Consider the following 18,689-nt stretch of genomic DNA (forward strand, 5'->3'; position numbering starts at 1 on the left):
AGTCCAGGGATTTTCAGTAGGGATGAAATCTTTTTCAGCCATGCCTTACTTTGTGGCAGCCTTTGAAAAGATTTTTCATCTGGTTACCCTTTTTAAGAGTTTAAAAGCGGGACCTGTTGCCAGTTGTTAGTAAGGTTTAGTTATTTCCTTAGTACCCAAGCAGTTGCTTTCTTTACCTTTCCCGGGGATTGTACCTGTGGCTTGCAGGGAGACATATCAGATCACTGAATTCCCACTAGGCTGGAACACATGGAGAGAGGGCCTGTCATGGTCCACAGCTGAGTCCAGGAACCATCCAAAGTTCATTTGAAGCTTGACCCAGGTTTACCTTTCAAGGTACCTGATTGGTCCTTTGTGGCATTGGAGGGAATCCAGAAACCAGGTGAGTTTCAGACATGCAAAGAGTTTAGTGATTACATTTCCTCTCTGAAGAGTTTGTCTCCAAGCCAATGGGGAAGTTACAAAGAGAAGCTGGTGCTGACTTGGCCCAAAGCTAGGGTTAGGGGTGGAAATAAGGGGGGAGTGTTTGTCTCTCTGCAGTGTGGTAGCCATTACCCTGAGATCTTTACAGACACACACACACACACACACACACACACACACACACACACACACGGAGGGAGGGAGGGAGGGAGGGAGGGAGAGAGAGAGAGAGAGGCTCCTAGTCTACACTCCCACCCCTGCCTAAAGCTTTAAATTGTTACTAGCACATGGTAGCCTCTGTTTTGGATCTTGGTTAGCAATTGAGGTGACAAAAACTTGACATTAATTTAAAAAGCATTTTTTATTTGCATGACAACCAGCAAGATGGTGTATTTGTGTTGATAACTAAATAGCCAATTAAAGTTGTTTAGTGCTCATAAATTAATCTCTTGTATTTTCACCGGGCTAGCTTGTGGCCCTTCTAAAAAGACTCTCTAAATCTGTAAGGTGTTTTAAATAAAAAAAAAATCCAAATGCATACTATTTTAATGGAGCTGGTAGACACAGAAAGGCCCTCTCCCTCACCCCCACCCCCACCTCAGGTGCCCTTTCTTATCACAAATGTTTGAGTCACTCGGTCATTAGTTTCACTTTAACAGGCCACCTTTGTTTGTTTACTTAGTAATTTATTTTATTTTATTTTACTTTTTGGTGGGGAGAGAGCTAAGTGGCTCAGTGGATAGAGCACTGGACTTGGAATCAATCAGGAAGACTCATCTTCCTGAGTGCAAATCTGGCTTCAGATGCTTATGAGCTGTGTGACCGGGAAAGTCACTTAACCAACTTTGCCTCAATTTTTTCATCTGTAAAATGAGCTGGAGAAGGAAATGGCAAGCCACTCCAGTATCGTTGTTATGAAGAGTCAGACATGACTGAAATGATACAACAATAAAATTTATTTTTTATTCTTCTAGTTTGTTTTTATTTTATTTTGCTTTTGTTCTGAACTTCACAAACCACAAAATGGGCACCGTTATATTCCTAGTGGAACAGAAATAGAGGATTGTACATGAAACTGTGTAACTCTATTGCACACACCTTCTTTTCTTTTTGAGTATACAGTAAATTCCACCTGTAGCTTTCACAGCAGTCTTAACAGGTCAGTTTTCACAAAGGTACTTGGGGAAAAGTTTTCTTCCTCTTCCTCCTCCTCCTCATCTTTTCTGGGATGTTGGAGATATTGCCTTCCAAAGTAGAAAGAACATGCTCTCAGATAGTTTGGCTTTTTGTTTTTTCTTCTTGGGCAAGGAGGAATCAGGTATGCATGCTGATTAACACACTCCAGTCATTAACATGTGATTATGTGGGCTGCATATTGAGCACCTGCCAAAAGATAAAATCCAGCACTTTGCTAGATCTGGGCAAGGACTTTTTGCATTTCTTTTGTACTTTGACAGCTCAAGGAAAATCAGACCCTAGTATCTTTGTTCAGTGTAATAAAATTGTGTACACAAAATGTCTTCAAGGAGACAGGGGAGATGAGATGCCAGGTTTGTTTTTATTTTAATCGTCTGGGCTGTATAAGATCCAGTGGTTGGGGCTAGCAGAGCACTGAATGTAATGTGAATCTCTTAATGTACTATATTACTGACATTCGCTTACAGCCTACAACATTCCTGCATGTTTATAAGGATTATCTATGCTGGGATTCAGCCAATATTCTTCTCATTTGCTCTGGTTTTATGCGATACCTTTATGTCTCATAAATGTCTTGTTTCTATTTCATTCTCCACAGTGCTGCTGGTATAGTCTCTGTTTGCAGAACACATGAGCAGGTGCCGGCTTTACTGACCTCTGCTTCTGCCCACTGTCCTTCTGCAGTCACGGCTACAAGGCCAAAGTGTGGCTTGTGATATATGGGGTCTCCAGCACTTTTAAGAAGGGTCATTTCTTGCTAATTATTTAGAAATGTATAGTTGCATATGGTTCGTTGAATTGTAAACTTTTTACAGTGAGAAGGGACCTTTGACACCACCTAGTCCAGCCCCCTTGTTTTGCAGAGAAAGTCAAAGCCTAGAGAGCTGAAGGAACTTGTCTAAGGTCATATTGTCTGTGGCAGAGCCAGAATCAGATTCCAGGTTTCCTGAGTACTATGTAATTTCTGCTTCATAGTGCTGGCCTACCACTGTGTATACCACCATTGCACCAGGGCTTGATGGGAGCTAATGCTTTGGGCCCAGTAAAATTACATGTCCAGTCCACTCAAGCTTTGTTTCTTATGGCTGGTGCAATCCACCCAAAAAAGTAAAAGCTCTTTTTGAACCAGTATGCTTATAAATCCAAATGACCCTCTGTTTAGTTCCTTAAAAAAAAAATCTCAAGGATTAAGCCATTTTGTGGTTAGAGCTGTACTAGGGTTTGAGGGGTTTCTGATGAATATGTGCATTCTCTACTCATCATTTGCTCCAGCAACACAGTTGCTGGATACACAAATAAAGTAACAAAAGATGGTGTCCTATAACATAGTGATGTGGTTTGCCAGGCATCTCAGCAACACTTGGGTGAGGGAGTGTCATGTGGTCATTGAAAAGTAACAGTGATGCAGTATTAAACTTTTCACTGTAGGAGGTCTATAGAAGGTATGAAATACTATTGTTTTTATCAAAACGTTTGCATAGGCTATTCAAGAAATCGATTCAAGTCTGTGGACAGGCAGCTGGCTCTAGTCAGGGGTTCTTAGCCTCTTTTGTGTTGTGGATTTGACCCCTTAGGCTGGGTCTGGTGAAGCCTTTGGGCTTTTCTCAGTGTAATTTTTTAAATGCATAAAATAAAATATGTGGGATTACAAAGGAAAAGCATTATATTGAACTACAGTCTGTTGACAGGAAGACTGTGAGATCCCATGTGATCCAGCAGCAAGTGACATAACTCCAGTAATTTAGAAGTAGTGAGGAACCTAAATGATACTTTGGGATGTCTGAAACAATTACAATATGAAAATATCTGTGATATCTATTGGTGACAAAGTCACAAGTAAAGTAGATACTGCTGTGGTTTGTTGCCTGAATTAAAAATCAGAGGAAATGCTAGACTTTCATTAGAGGTTAGTGAAAATAAAGATGTATTTATTTTCCCTACCCTAGTTCACAGACCTGCTGTATGTGGATCCCAGGTGAAGGCCATTTGAAAAGGGTTGCATTGGGATTCATATCCAGAGTCAGGGAACCTGGCTGCGTGACCTCGTGCAAGTCCTTATCAGTTTTATCTTCTGTAAAAATGAAAAGTTGGATTAGATGATCCCTAAGGCCCTTTCTAGCTTTAAACCCAATGAACCATGTGCTCCAGATACCTAAAGGCCCCTTCCAGCACTAACGTTTTATGTTCTTACGTTCTAAGGTTCCTTCTAGTTATTTGGGGGTCAGATAGGATGCAGAGAGCAGCAGTGAATGGGAGAAGAAGGCAGCATGTTGCTTTGAGGATCAGAATCTGAGACTGTGTTTGCCACCTTAAAATCTCTTTCCATTTTTGGCATGAGAGGGGCTGTTTGTAATAAAGGTAACTTTAACATAATGAACCTTCCATCATTCACTCAGAGAGTCCCAGATGATCAGGTTGAAAGGGCCCTCTCTGATTATTGAGTCAAGCCACCTGCATCAAGCAGGAGAGACCCTCCTCTGTTCCTTCCATGAACATATCTAATCTTGCTTGAACGACTCTAATGAATGTGCCTTAATTACCTTGATATGCAAATTATCCCACTGTTTGATTGTCTTCAGCCTGCAAAAGTTTTTTCCTGCTTTCCAAGATAAATGTAACCTTTTTAAAGAAGAAAAAAACTTCAGTCTATTATTCCTTGTGTTAACACAGCTTTAAAGAGGAAGGGGGAGGGGAGACAGTTATTCTTTAGCGTATTATCCTTGTTAGTATTATTTTGGTATTACCACATTCCCACGACCCCACTGGCTTTTTTTTTTCCTTCCAAAGGCAATACAAATTGAGTTCCATTAATATCCCTGGGTAACTCGTATTCTAAACTCCAAAGTATATATTAGAAATCTTTGCTAATAAACTTTTACAATCAGGTAGAAATGAGAAATGAACATTTATGTGTTTCATTTGTCCCTGTTTCATTAGTGCCCCAGAAAATGGGAACTCTTATTTAATAAAGTGATTGCCAATGATGTTGTGAACGTTTGCTTTCATCACAGGATAATTCGAATCTGGTTCTAAGCACCAGCGTGCTTCCAGGACCTAAATAAACCTCTCCTTAATTCACAGCTTTTCTCAAGGATGAGTCCTGTTTGAGGTACAGACAGAATGCCTTAGAGAAAGTTTCATTTACCTTGAGGGAGGAAGATCAGCTATCATGTTTTTATGACAACCCTTTGCATCTATGACTTTTTTTGGTTGGTTCTAGGTATAACTGTTTCTTATTTCTTCCTGATTACTGGGATAGCTGGGATGAGCAGATGTAACCTGTGAATGAAGTGGGTTATTGCTCTTAAATTCTTTGTTGAAACAGCCCACAATTGCATTCTCTGTATGTCTGTGTCTGTGTCTCTCTTCTATTTATGTGTCTGCCTATCTATCTGTGTGTCTGTCTGCCCGCCTGACTACCTACCTGTCTATCACCTTTACATCCTGGTATATCTTTTCTCTAAGCCTTCCCTAGTATAGCTTGTGCCGTTATCTTTTATCATGCCCTGATCTTGTCTTGCCGTTACTGTGTTTGATTTGTCTTTCTTAAATTTTTTGCTACAAAGTTTAAGATTGGATATTTCCCAAAATAGTTTAGGCAATTTCCCTTGGGGAATAATGCGCATGAGACCAGGGGTGGCTCTGTCCTGCCAGGCATTTAAAAGTCAGAGAGATTACTGGTCAAAATTTTCTAGGCTTGCCAACATTTTGTTACCTTTTGATGTGACTGCACAGTTAAGTTACCAGGCATGAGGGGGTGAAGAAAGGATGGCAAACTTAGGTACTCTTTTCCCGCATACCTTGGGTTCTATTTTCCTGCCCGCTTTTTTTCCTTTTCTATTTTAAAGCAATACGGCCTTTTTTGCTAGCAAACTCACAAAAGGAATCATTTGCTGTTTCTTTGAACTGGGATCCATGTGGGCTTAGATCAGAGCAATAAGAAATGTAATATAAAATTTACTGGAAAAAGAATTTCCAATTAAACCTATCACTATCATTAAACCTATTGGAAGCAGTGCAAAGGCTCTTGCTTATGGTGTTGTTGTGCAAGGGTGAAAGATGCATGGGAGAAAGGGAGGTTTGGGAGTCTGTCTGGGTGGCCTTGAGGACACAGGGCAAGAGGCTTGCATTCGGAGAAGTGCCCTTTCCAGCTGCCTCAGTGCATTATTGAGAAAGAGCTTGCCTGTTCATCCAGCTCCTAAATGGCAACACATGGCTTTGGCAAACCCACAGCAGGCTCTGGGAGTGTTTCATGTCAAGATCTGAGATGGAAGGGTATATCCAGAGTTAAAACACATTAGCTGTCTTGTCTAGGCCCAGTAACTGTTATAACAGAGCTGATACATAACTGAAAGCTACTCAGGTGGGCAAGAGGAGCCCTAAGAGCACAAGTCTGAAGTGCTCACTGGGGATCACTAGGTCACAAACAGTTTGGAAGGACTGGTGCTCCTCCCTGATCCCTCCCCTCATACTGTGGAATTCTCTTCTTCTCTCTGGGTTGAAATGGGCTGTCTCACGTTTGGTGGAATAGATTGTCTTCAGCTAGACTCTTTCTTTGTCAAAATGAGAACACTAAGTTAGGTGAACTCCAGGGTTTCAGCCAGTGTGGTGATCTAAGTCAGATGGCCCTAGCTGTTTTATTATAGTTCCAGTGCCTTGTACATAGCAGTAACAATGAATGTTTGTTGAGTGTTATTGAATGTTGAGTATGCAACTTATTCATGTGGAGTCTAATAAGTTTATGATGAATTGAGGGATAAATGGCCAAGTCCAAACAGCTGCAGAGATTTTTGCAGGGTAGTGTAAAAGGGAGGGGAGGGAAGGTATCTTTCCAGATACCTCCAGGTGTGGAAACACTTTCCAGTAATACAGGTCAGTAACTCACTGGCAAATTATATAGTCTTTGAGAGTTGCTTGGGGGTTCCTGAGACTTAGCCATGATTGATCACCTTCTGTCAGAGGCTAGTGGCATACTGCACTTGATACCAAAGATTTTGCTCTAAAACCTCACTCTAGTCCTACTCATTTTGAGGGGGAATACAGTAGGTATGTATGTGTATACATACACACATACATATATACATATACACATATATATGTGTATGTATATATGTAAATGTATGTATGTATGTATAATGTGCCAAGCATACCCAGGCACAATACAATGCCTCAAAAATAATTTTTGTCATTGTCATTTTGTCATTTTTTTTGAGGGTTTTTTTTCTCTTCGATCTCCCTAGCTTTCCCAGAGTAGAAGTGCCATGACCACATACAAGCCTGCGCCTATTGCAGATGGATATAGAAGCTTTGACCTGCTCCAGAGGCTAATTCTCCCCTTCTCAGGCAGCCTGGTGGCTCTCTGTCCCTGAGATCTCACCATATTGGTGCTAGACTTAGTATGGACACCCAAATAACCTGAGCTCTACTGTGGCTCAGAGCTCTGGAATTCAAGTTCTCATGAGTCTGTCCAATAGCAGAGACTATAGGCGTGCATCACCACACCCAGTTTAAGTTTATATTTCTAAAGGAATATTTGGTTAATTTAAAAAGTTTAGTTTCAGCTTCTTTAGTTTAGTGAGAAAAGTAATGTTCTTTATGACTGTGTATTCAATAAATGTTCATCTTGAAATAAAATTCCCTGAATACACACCCTAATGAAAGGTGCTGTGGTCTCCTATTCATTAAACATATCCAGGAAGATTGTCTCTAAATTGCCAAAAGACTATAAAACATTTTTCTCTGTGTCATGGTCTGTTGAAATCATAGGCTCATGGATTTTAAGCTGGAAGGGAACTTAGAGAGATTGGGTAGTTCAAGACCCTCATGTTACAGTATACATGAGGGGATTCAGAATGTGGACTAAGATCATGAACTTTATACCAAGACTCTGGTATACATTATGGTCTGTTGCTGTTCCCTCATTTTTGAGGAGGACCAAGGACATCATGTGTAAATTGGATTTAAGTGAGGTAGAGTGGTTGTGTGACCCTGGGCAAGTCACTTAACCCTGTTTGCCTCAGTTTCCTCACCCGTAAAATTAGCTAGAGAAGGAAATGGCCAGTATCTTTGCCAAAAATACCCCAAATCCAGTCGTGAAGAGTCAGACACGCCTGAACAATTACAATATGGTCTGTTGATTTTGCCCTAAAGGAGGATATAGCTGTAGATAGAGTATTTATTAAGCACTTATTATATGCTCAGCATTGTGCTAAGTCCCAGTGATGTGCATACAAGCAATCTAGATCATGCCTGTCCTCAAGGAGGGGGAGCCAATACATAAAGGGGAACTGACGAGCCAGAGAAGGTGATGGCAGCACTGGATGGAATTGCCCTACAAATGAAGTGGACGTCTGAATCTGGGCAAAGTAAGGTCCAATCTGGCCTATCAGAGCCAAGGGTATTCCAGGAATGGCATCTAAGTGTCCAAATATGCCCTCTCCTGTAATACTGGCACCTCTCCCTACTGAAAGGCTTAAAGAAACCACATGCCTGCAGTGCTTTCTCTCCTTGTCTCCATATCCTAGCTTCTTTGACTTCCTCCAAGTCCCAGATAAAACCCCACCGTCTGCAGGAACACTTTCCCAACCTCTCATTCCTAATGCCTTCTCTCTGTCAATTATCTCAAATTTATCCTCTGTGGAGCTTGTTTGTACATAATTTTTTTGCATGTCGTCTTCTCCATTAGATTGTGAGCTCCTTGAAGGCTGGAATTGTCTTTTGCCTTTCTTTGTGTCCCCAGCACTTAGCACATAGTAAGTGCTTAATAAATGCTTATTGTTTATTACTAATTAATTAATGGCCCAAGTAGAAATGACTTGGTAAGTGCAAAGAAAGACCACAATATTTACTGTACTTCTTTCCTATTTCCCTTCATTATATGTCAGCTTGGCTACTATACTACTTTTGATCTCATGATATTTCCTTTCCTTTGTGTCAAAACATTTTTGAAAGATTTTTTTTCAATCTCTGTTTCCTTAAAATGCCAGGAATAATCCTGACATTCTAATCTAGTCAGGCATACATACCCACTAATCAAGTGAAAACCGGGAACAGTTCTATCCTCGATAGTTCTAAGGAAGAGAGAACCTTCTGTAGTGAGAGCAGATACACTGATCTATCTATGACCTTGATAACAAAGTTAGGAAAATGGTAAATGAAGTAATGCTATTTTAGTTGTGAGAAAGATATATAGACCAAGTGTTTTCTAATAGAGGCTCGTTTGAATTAGATGTAGAAGAAAGAAAACATTTCAATTTTGCAATTGGAAAACAGTACTTTTACCAGGAAAAATCTCTTGTCAGTTTGAAGCAAACCCAATATTTTACACTCATGTGGGCCTTTTGCCAATGTAAACCATCTCATGCAAATGTGAATCAGGCACTTTCACTTCTGAGAAAACGGTTTGTATATGTGTTAGAGACTTATTTTTCCAGCAGGTTACAATGTTAAGGAATCCCTAATAATAGCAAATTCTTTAATGGATGTTGGATCCCAAATTATGCCACCCTATTTCTTCTCTTTCAGTCATTCAGCAGTGATCTATCATCTCCATTGTTTGAGCTGTGGTGAGAGGCCTTCTTAGGAAGATTTGTGAATGTTCTTGCCTCTAAGGTGTAATGGGGGATTGCACTTTTTTATTTAGTTCTAGGGGATGGAACTTGGAGCTATGGGTAGAAATCAAAGAAGGGCAAATTTTGGCTTAATGAAAGGAGGACATTTCCTGACAAATATATTTATTTCAAAATAGAATGCCTTGCTTTGGGCATAGTGAATTCTTCAAGTGGAGGTCTTCAAGAGATGACCACTTTTTGTGCTTTGTACTACTGTGTATTTGCTTGCTTCCACCAAATACTTCTCCATGGTCTTGCCATGGCAAAGAACTGACTCTGGGTTCTCCAAAGTCTGGAAGCAGCAGAGCATAAGTTGAAAAGTTTTGAGTGCAGATTTAGTGATGGTCAGACAATCCCGGTTGTCTGAGAACCAGCCAAGTGCAGAAGGGTTCCCTACCAGGAGTTTGGATACTGAATAAAGAATTTTTCCAGCCCTGGAAGGCAATCCATTAAACTACCTACTAAGGTGGGGAAGGGAGGGGAGAGATAAAGAGAGAGAGAGAGAGAGAGAGAGAGAGAGAGAGAGAGAGAGAGAGAGAGAGAGAGAGAGAGACAGAGAGAGAGAGACAGAGAGAGAGAGACAGAGAGACAGAGACAGACAGAGACAGACAGACACAGAGACAGAGAGACAGAGAGAAAGGCTATGATCTATTTGGGCGGAAGGAGTACTTACACTGATGAAATCACAGACCTTTAAGGTTCTGAAGGAGATGGTGAATTGAATTGATTTGAAGGAAGCATTTTCTTGACTTCTTTACCTACATTTTATATACATAAGTTGTATGTAATCAGCTCCACCTGATTTCTAAGGGAAATGTTCTTTTGGAACTCTTTTCCCAACTCATTCTGGGCTTCCCTTTGGGCCTGAGATGATTGTGAAAGAGGCATGGCCTGAAGATTTTTGCTTCCTACACTTAGCTATTATTGATAAAAATAAGCAACAATAACAAAAAAAAAAACCCAAAACTTCCTGTCAGATTTGGGGAATGGGAAATTGAGTGGGGTGGGGTGGCAGGATTAGATAAGGAGGAGAAACAGATTTAGAATCAAATTCCCTACAACCAAACTCCTTACTCTGGGCCACCTGGGCTCTGCCTTTGTGATGGCCACCTCCTTGGCCATTTAATATAGTGGATCTTTTATTATTATCATCATTTCACAAGAGAGGTCAGAAGAAGAGAGATAGTCTCCCTTATGTTCCATCTGATATCACAATGAGCTTTGTCCTTTTCCATAATGAAAATTCTTGCAATTTATCTCCATGTTTCAATGCTAAGACATGCTTACTTCATTGCCTTTTTTGGGGATAAATGTTGTCTTAAAATTTACAGTGGCCAGGTGTGGTGCAATCCATCACTATGAAACATCTATCTTATTATTGTTGTGTCAGAGCATTGGAACCAATCAATAAGTATTTATGACTTGTAATCCCTGCTACTGGGGCAGGCTGACATTGGTGACTCACTTGAGTTTGGGGATTCTGAGGTAAGGCTAAAAACCATCAGGTTTTCACATTAAGTCTGGCACTAATATGGTGAGCCCCCAGGAATGGAGAACCATTAGACTGCCTATGGAGGCATGGACTGGCCCAGATTGGAAAAACAAAGCAAGTTAAAGCTTCCATACCAATCAGCCTTGGGACTGGGCCTGTGAGTGGCTACTATATTTCCAGGCTGGATAAAATAGGGAGACCTATTCTCAAAAAAAGAAAAGAAAAGAAAAAAAAGTTTTTATTAAGAGTCTAATGAAAAGATTTCCCATCTTTCCAATGTCATGGCCCTGTAACCAATAACTGATGGATTCCAGGACCTTTGATACAAGGCATTGTCAAAGATGTCACTAACCCTGTGATACTTGCAGCTATATGGTTCAGTAGATAGAGCGCTTGGCCTGGACTCAGGAAAATCTAGTCCTAGAAACTTATGAGTGGTGTGATCTTGGACAAGTCACTTAACCACTTCCTCCCTCAGTTTCTTCATCTGTAAAATGCTAATAATAATAGCATTTACTTTTAAGGGGTTTTGTGAGGATAGAATGAGATTTGTAAAAGGCTTTGCAAACTCAAAAGCACTATCCAAGTATATTAGAATTGGTAATAAAACACAGCTGATGCACACAGCCAGGGGTACAGGGGTACCAGAACCACATTGCTGTACCATGAAGTGGTCTTACTAGCTCTTTTGCTCTCCCTCCTTCCAATACAATCAATTTTAGTCACTGTATAAGTGTCACTTTAGGGGGAAAAACAGCAAAGAGGCCTGAGCTCTCTCTACTTTTAACTACCGCCTACAGACAGTGAGAAGGAGAGGGAGAAGTGAGGGAGCTGGTGTCCTTATGAGAGCTTTTGACAGCAGCTGATCTTATGCCCCACAGAGTCAACAATCCTGCCACCCTTCTTAGAAGGATGCTTAGCAAATAATCTTGACTTTTATCTCTTTATTTTAGTTGAAGTCTAAGTCAATGTTCTTCTTCAAAACTAAAACAAAACAAATGAAATGATAAGTCTACCTGTCCATCTTAACAGATAAGATTTCCACTAACTTTTGTACTTAATGGTCTAGTGTTAATTATAATGTAGAAGGTACAAAAGTTAGGAGCAAAGATTTTGCTTTCCCCCCACCCTCCCTCTCCTCCTTCACTTAAGGAGCCTTTGAGTAGTTTGGGTAGACGTAAGCAACCAGCCATTTTTACCATGTCAGATGATTGTGATGATATCTTGCTCACATTTTGTGACTGGATCTGGTGGTTTTCCCTTTGGGAGAAACCATATCTTTTCAGTTAAATGCCCTCAGGCCTCAAGAAGAAAATGATGTGCCATCCTGGACAAGTTGTATAACCTACTGATGATGGTCTGTGTCACTTAGTGCCAATTGTTAACTCTTTGAGTTTGCATTGTCCCTTCTTGTGTAGTCTTTGCATCTGGGGTTGGGAATGACTGGAGAAGCTGTCTTTAGGGTCCTTCAGGAAGTGTGATCTTCAGGTTCTCACTACCTGAGTTGGGACTGAGCCCTTTGATCCTTGTTTTTAGCTTAGTGTTATTTGATTGACTAACCATAGCATGAGAATGCCTTGCCATTTGAAATGGCGTGGGTGGGCATTAACTGATATTGGTCCTGGAGAACAGATCATGAAATCTGTCACATTCATCTCAGCAGAGAGGTTAGGGAAAGAAGGGGGAAGGTGGAGGACCACTGAGGTTGGAGCTTTCAGAAATTTTCAAGTACAATCACAGTAGCAGGTGTTTTTGTTTAGCTGCTTTTCTGTGTTTAAAGAAAGCCCCACTTTCAGCTAGGGGTGTTGTGGCATATCCAGAAACAATGATGATGATGATAACTAGCATTCATATATCACTTTAAGGGTTGCAAAGAGCTTTAGAAATGAACAGAAAGACAAAAGATACCAATACATTTTCATTTAAAATAGGGAGAGGGACTAGACCTATTGTTACATTTATGTAGGAACTTCCAAATGAGGAAACTTCTTTTACAAATGCAGGTTTACACTTCCTTTGCAGATTCATCTTAAAACAGTTATTTTTTAAAAAGCAGTATTTGTTCGAATGATGATTGTCAACCTGGGTCAACTTTTAGCTTAGAAATCTATTATAAGCCAAAATGTCTTTGGAATATGTACCACTGAATGCTTGTGCATTAGTGGTTGGTCAGTTGTCCTTCATTCAAAATGACCTCACTATGCTAGAGTCAAGTTACAATGTGTCTGACAATGGCGGATCAGATCAATACTAGCTCAGAATGTTCTACCATAGGTCAGGCACAAGTAGTCCATGTGAACATATGGGGTGGATTCTCTAAATTTGTGCATCTCACGTTTCTTTTGAGCTACTTCAATTCTGCTTTGCTGATAAAGCATAGCACCTTCTCTGATGTGGGCATGCCATGCTAAGTAGTCCCATGCAGTGTCTCCCATGTCACAAATCAATTCCAAAGTTCTTAAGGGAGACATTGAAAGGTCCCAAAGGCAAGAAAAGAATTCTGTGCTCTAATTCCTGAATTCTCTCTTTCATTCAAGTATCATCCTGATGAAAAGGGAGAATCAGCCTGCTGACACACAAGCTATAATAATTTCTTCTCTCTCTCCCTGTCTATATATCATTCCATCCATCCATCCATCCAGACAAGAAAGATCAGTCCTGAGATTTCTGAATGTTCAGAGCTTCTTCCTCCAATGAGCGTCAGCTATTTCTCTGCCTCTAGTCTATAGAGATGTCTGAGCCCACTGAGAGGTTAAGTGACTTGCTTGATGTCCGCAGCCAATATATATTTTTATCAGCAGACCCAAGTCTTCCTAACCTTATGCCCTGCTGCTTTTCAGGAATAATAAGAACTCACATTTATGTAACCTTTTAGGGTCACACAATTTCTCACAATGGTTCGGTGAAGTAGACAATAAAAGAATTGTTATCTCCATTTTACAGATATGGAAACTGAGAACCAAGTTAAGCGACTTGTCCAAAGTCACACTTTGCAAGTGGTTGAACTAGGATTCACTCAAACCCAAGCTCTCCAGTTTCAAATCTAGCATTCTTTCTTCTATACTTTGTTCAATTTTGATATAAACCACCTGAGTGTGATGGAGGCTGAGTCAGTAGGTAGCACGGGGGATGCTGGGAGTGTTTCCCCTTCCCCATTGAATTATGTCACCTTTGGAAGTTCTTTTTGGGGGGAATATAGCAAGCTGCCTCATGGTGTGTGCAACAAAGTAGCAGGACCTGTGCCTAGGTAGAAATAATTTCCTCTTTCTCTTCTGTTCCTTCTTCCTTTATCCTTTCTTCCTCCCATTCATTCCTGTGGCTCCTATCCCACTGCTCTCCTCCCAGCATTACTAGGTTCAAGTGAGATACACATCGAGCTAATCATTAGAAAATAGCTTCCTTTGTAGCATCAGATTTCCTGAGAACTTTTCACACTATAGAGATCTATATGACCTTGGGCAAGCCAATTAATCCCTCTAAGCCTCAGTTTTCTCTTTCATCAAATGTGGGTGGGTGGGTGGGGAACCAATGCCTACTCTCTACAGTCTTTACTGTGTCAAAAAGCGCATACAGAGAGACTAATGATAAGAATCCGGCAGAAGAGAATGACTATTGCTAAATTGTAATTGCTTCTAACTACCAGTTCTGATTTGGAAAAACAAAGAAACAAACCTCTCCTTCCTGTCTGTATGAGTTGTTTGTCAATTTCATTGTAAGCTTTGTACCCGCAGTGTTCAGCTGATAGATCCACCCTCCTACTTGTTTAGTAACTCATTTGTACTTCTGTCCTATGAAGTAATACCTGTGTCAATATTTCTGTGATAAATTTGCCCTTTGGTAAAGGATGCGAACATCTATGATCATAGATTTAGTAATGAGGAGACTTTAGAGGTCATAAGTCCTGTGTTCTAGGGTATGGATGAACATGGGTTGGGGATGGTGGTGGAGGTGGTACAGTTTTTGTTATCTAGGGCAGACCCATGACAGGAAAATCATTCCAATGGAGTTTAAAGTCTCTCTTGCACGCTCTCCCCTCCTAGAAATGTTCATGAACTATTAAATACGATATGCTCTTATTAAATTTCTTTATTGGTACTAAATGTAGGGGCTAAATGTTTTGTGATCTACACATGTCTGAAACCACGGGAAGACCTTAGCCAATAGGAATAATTTAAAAAGTCTGACCTTTCCAACCCCAATAACTAACTATTCACTGGATCTGAAACATTCTGTACAGAAGGGTGTAAAATGAGTAGGAAGTTGCAATGCCTGTTTCAAAACTAGGTTTACGCAACATTGAACCTGATTTACAATTTTGAAAATACATCCAGGTTATGTCTGTAGTTGCAGGTAAATTTCTTTGACAGTTGCTTCTTTATCACTTTATCCATTATTTAGAAAAAGAAACAAAATTGACATTGTTACTTAGCTTTCTCAGTATTTGTAATGTTAGCAGCTACATGTGTTCATACTGTGGGCTTGGAATTTATCCTAAAGCAAATGGGTAGCCCAGCATTCTAATTTTTTAAAAATTGTTTTCTTGCAGGAATCAGAGAATACTAAGTTATGTTCCCTCTATTCCTTCCGAAATACCTCTACCTCACCACACAAGCCTGACGACGGGGGTCGGGACCGAGAGATAATGACCAGTGTCACTTTTGGAACGCCAGAGCGCCGCAAAGGGAGCTTGGCAGATGTAGTGGACACATTGAAACAGAAGAAGTTGGAAGAGATGACCCGGACTGAGCAGGAGGGTATGTATGGAATAAGACTGGGGCAGCTTCTTCTTTTTTTTCCTTCTTCTGAAGATTCCAGGCCTTAAAAAAATGTGTGGGATTTCAAGAGCCAGAGAAGTGCATAATTGGCAATAGCTGGGAAAAAAAAGTTATTCAGAGGTTACCATGGTGATGGCAGATTGTGATCCATTAGGAGTGTTAAGCAGATAGCTCTGTTTTTCAAAAACTTTCTGCTTTTTTACGTTGTGCTTATGATAACAAAGTGAGAGTTTAAAGCCTCACCCTTTGAAAAAGTTACTTTGGAAATTTTTCTAGCTGAAAAATTTTTTTCTTTTTCTTTTCCCATTTATATCTCTTCCTTTTTTAATAGTTCTATTTTGGCGGAAAAATCAGATTTTAAAAAAATTGAGTAAAACCTCAACAAATTGATTTGTCTTCATCCTAGGAATTCCTTATTTTAGTTACCTCCAACTTTTATAATTTTTAAGTCCTGGCGTGTCTTAGAAAAATTCCCCATCCACTGAAGGGTCCATTCAATTCTAACCCAATTAATCCTTGAGGTTCAGAGGATCAAATCTAACTAATCAGCCTTTGCAGAATCACAGAATTTCAGAATCAGATGGGAGTAATTTTTTTAAAAAAATGATCCAACCAGAAAACAGACATGGTCACCTTTGTTCTGTATAATATACCAAATATACTGGCAATGTGACATGGTAGATAGAACAATGACTGTATTTGGAGTTAGAAGATGTAGGTTCACATCCCAACTCTACTGACTGCTTCTTCTACCATCTTTGGGGAAGTCACATGACCTCTCTAGGTCTTAGGTCTTATTTGTAAAATGAGGGGAGGGGTTGAATTATAAGATCACTAATGTCTTTTCCAAATCCTTTTCAAAACCTATGAAACCCATCTGCACAAAAGCTTCTTGAAGGCAGCAACTGTTCTTTGTTTTGTCTGTTTTCACTGTCTAGCATGGTGTCTTGCACGTTGGATATATTACTTTTTGTCCACAGTATTGGATGATAGGATACAATTTTAATTCTGTAATGTTTACTTTAAGTGCTGAAAGAATCTAGGCTTAAAAGTAGAGGATAATAAATAGCTTAAGACTAATTGCTAGTCATTTATCCATCATTTCCCAATGAGAGTTCTAGGTAAGGGAACTTTGCACAACCTTACCCCTTTCAGTGCCCAACTTTGAATCAAATTTTAACTATTTTGTGGATACCTTTTAAAAATATGTCACATGCGCCTTTGTCTTAATAAGTCGTTAATATTGAACCTAAATCTAATCCTTTCTTGGCAACTCAGGATCATCCTTATACGTTGTTGTTGTTGTTTGTCCTTCATTCTTGAAGGGGACCATGACATCATGGAGGTGATGCCATGACTTGCAAGTGAATGTGTATCCTTCTAAATATCAGTTATGTGACTGGCCTTCAGTGCAGTGATACCTCCAGGGGTGAGTGAGGTGTGTGGGCCTGTTTACTATTCCACTAAATGGCCCCAGACAGTTGTGCTGTCAATTTTCTGTTTCCTTATTTCCTATTGGATCTCTAGCTTTAACTTCTTGTAATTTTTAGTGCGCTTACCTTGATTAGCACCTTTCCCCCGCTTCTGATTTGCTTTTTTCTATTTTACTGTGGGCTGGAAGATCAGGCAACTGAACTCATTAGAATTGTGTATAAAATAAATACAAACAAGCTCTGAGAGACTAAGGCTGAGGCGTGAGAAGATGATGAATCTCTGTGCTCAAAAATAAAAGTCTTGAGATACTGGGCACTAAAGCTGCTTGCCATTCTTTCTGATTCTTGGCTGAGTTGAAGGGAGCTGAGGTTCTCAGATCAATGATCTCTCAATCAGTGATGTATTAATGTCCTTCCTTCCTTCCTTCCTTCCTTCCTTCCTTCCTTCCTTCCTTCCTTCCTTCCTTCCTTCCTTCCTTCTTTCCTTCCTTTTTCTTCAGTTGCCATTGAAAGAATATTTTAATTTTCCAGAACTTTAGCAATTTAAAAAAATAAACAAACAATTTTGTGATTAGAATTTCCTACCAGTAGGGAGGGACTTCTCAGTATTTTCCCTGGTGTGAAAAATGGTGACTTTTCTGTCCTCCCTCTTCATTAATATAGACTATAGTTGATTTGGTATGAGAGAGGTACTTGCATGAGTAAGAACTACTTACTCTTGGATGAATTTAAGAGTCTCCCATCACTATAATCCTATCGGAGAAAAAAAAAGGTTTTTTTGTAAGTATAATTTATGTAACTATATTTTCACAGCACAGATTTTGGACCTCAAAAATTAAGATATTTTAATATGTCTTAATGAAAAGAAGGACAGCTAGGTGGAGCAGTAGATAGAGCCACCAGACTTAGAGTCAGGGAGACCTGAGTTCAAATCTAGCCTCAGATATTTACTAGCTTTGTGACCTTGGGCAAGTCACTTAACCCTATTTGCCATGGCTTCCTCATCTGTGAAATGAATAGGAGAAGGAAATGGAAAACTACATCAGTACCTTTGCTGAGAACACCCCCAAATGGGGTCATAAATAGTCAGACACAACTGAAATGACTCAACAACAACAACAACAAAATGTAAAGAAATACGTAGTAATCTCTCCTTTATGGAACTCCGTGTTGTTCTTATGGTACTTATCACATCCTGTCTCATATTAAGGTTAATTTTGCATTTGTCTTATCTCCCCTATAGCACTTTAAGTGTCTTGAGGGCAGGAATTGAGATTTAAAGGTCTTTGTATACTCCTATAAGCCTTGCACATGACAGCTGACACAAATATTTGTTAAATTAATGTAAGAGTAGAATTAATAGGGTATCAAAAGATATGCCTACACCACTTCAGCAAAATGTGGATCCTCACTAAAAGTTCTGCTTTTTTTGTTTTGCATTTGCCTTTGCCCCTTTATTTGCATTTTGTTTTGTAATTGTTGAAAGTTACTCTTTATTTATTTATTTATGTATGTATTGAAACAGACTAGAAGTAGAATGTTTCCTTATGTGTACACTAACACCGACCATTGAATGTATCAAGCAAGATAGATAAGAGTGTTGGAGCTGGAGGGCACCTTAGAGATCATTGAGCTCCAAACCTTCATTCTCTAGATGAAGTAGAGAGGATCTAGACTGGAGAAGGGATTATTTCCTGGAACTGTCTTCAAGACTCTTGACTGTAGTACATAGTTGACTACAACATTCTGTCTCTCAATA

At 39.8% G+C, this 18,689-nt stretch overlaps 1 protein-coding gene across 9 annotated transcripts in view; it reads left to right on the plus strand.

Moving 5' to 3' along the window:
• SOX6 (SRY-box transcription factor 6) overlaps nt 1–18,689 on the plus strand; it is a 550,764-nt gene that overhangs the window by 189,633 nt on the left and 342,442 nt on the right. For all 9 annotated transcript variants that reach the window (XM_036763144.1, XM_036763143.1, XM_036763146.1 and 6 more), the window contains exon 3: nt 15,269–15,476. In XM_036763144.1, the coding sequence (XP_036619039.1) occupies nt 15,269–15,476 (208 nt within the window). The remainder of the gene's footprint in view (nt 1–15,268; nt 15,477–18,689) is intronic.

This window comes from Trichosurus vulpecula, chromosome 6, assembly GCF_011100635.1.
Source record: "Trichosurus vulpecula isolate mTriVul1 chromosome 6, mTriVul1.pri, whole genome shotgun sequence".
Taxonomy (NCBI): Eukaryota; Metazoa; Chordata; class Mammalia; order Diprotodontia; family Phalangeridae; genus Trichosurus; species Trichosurus vulpecula.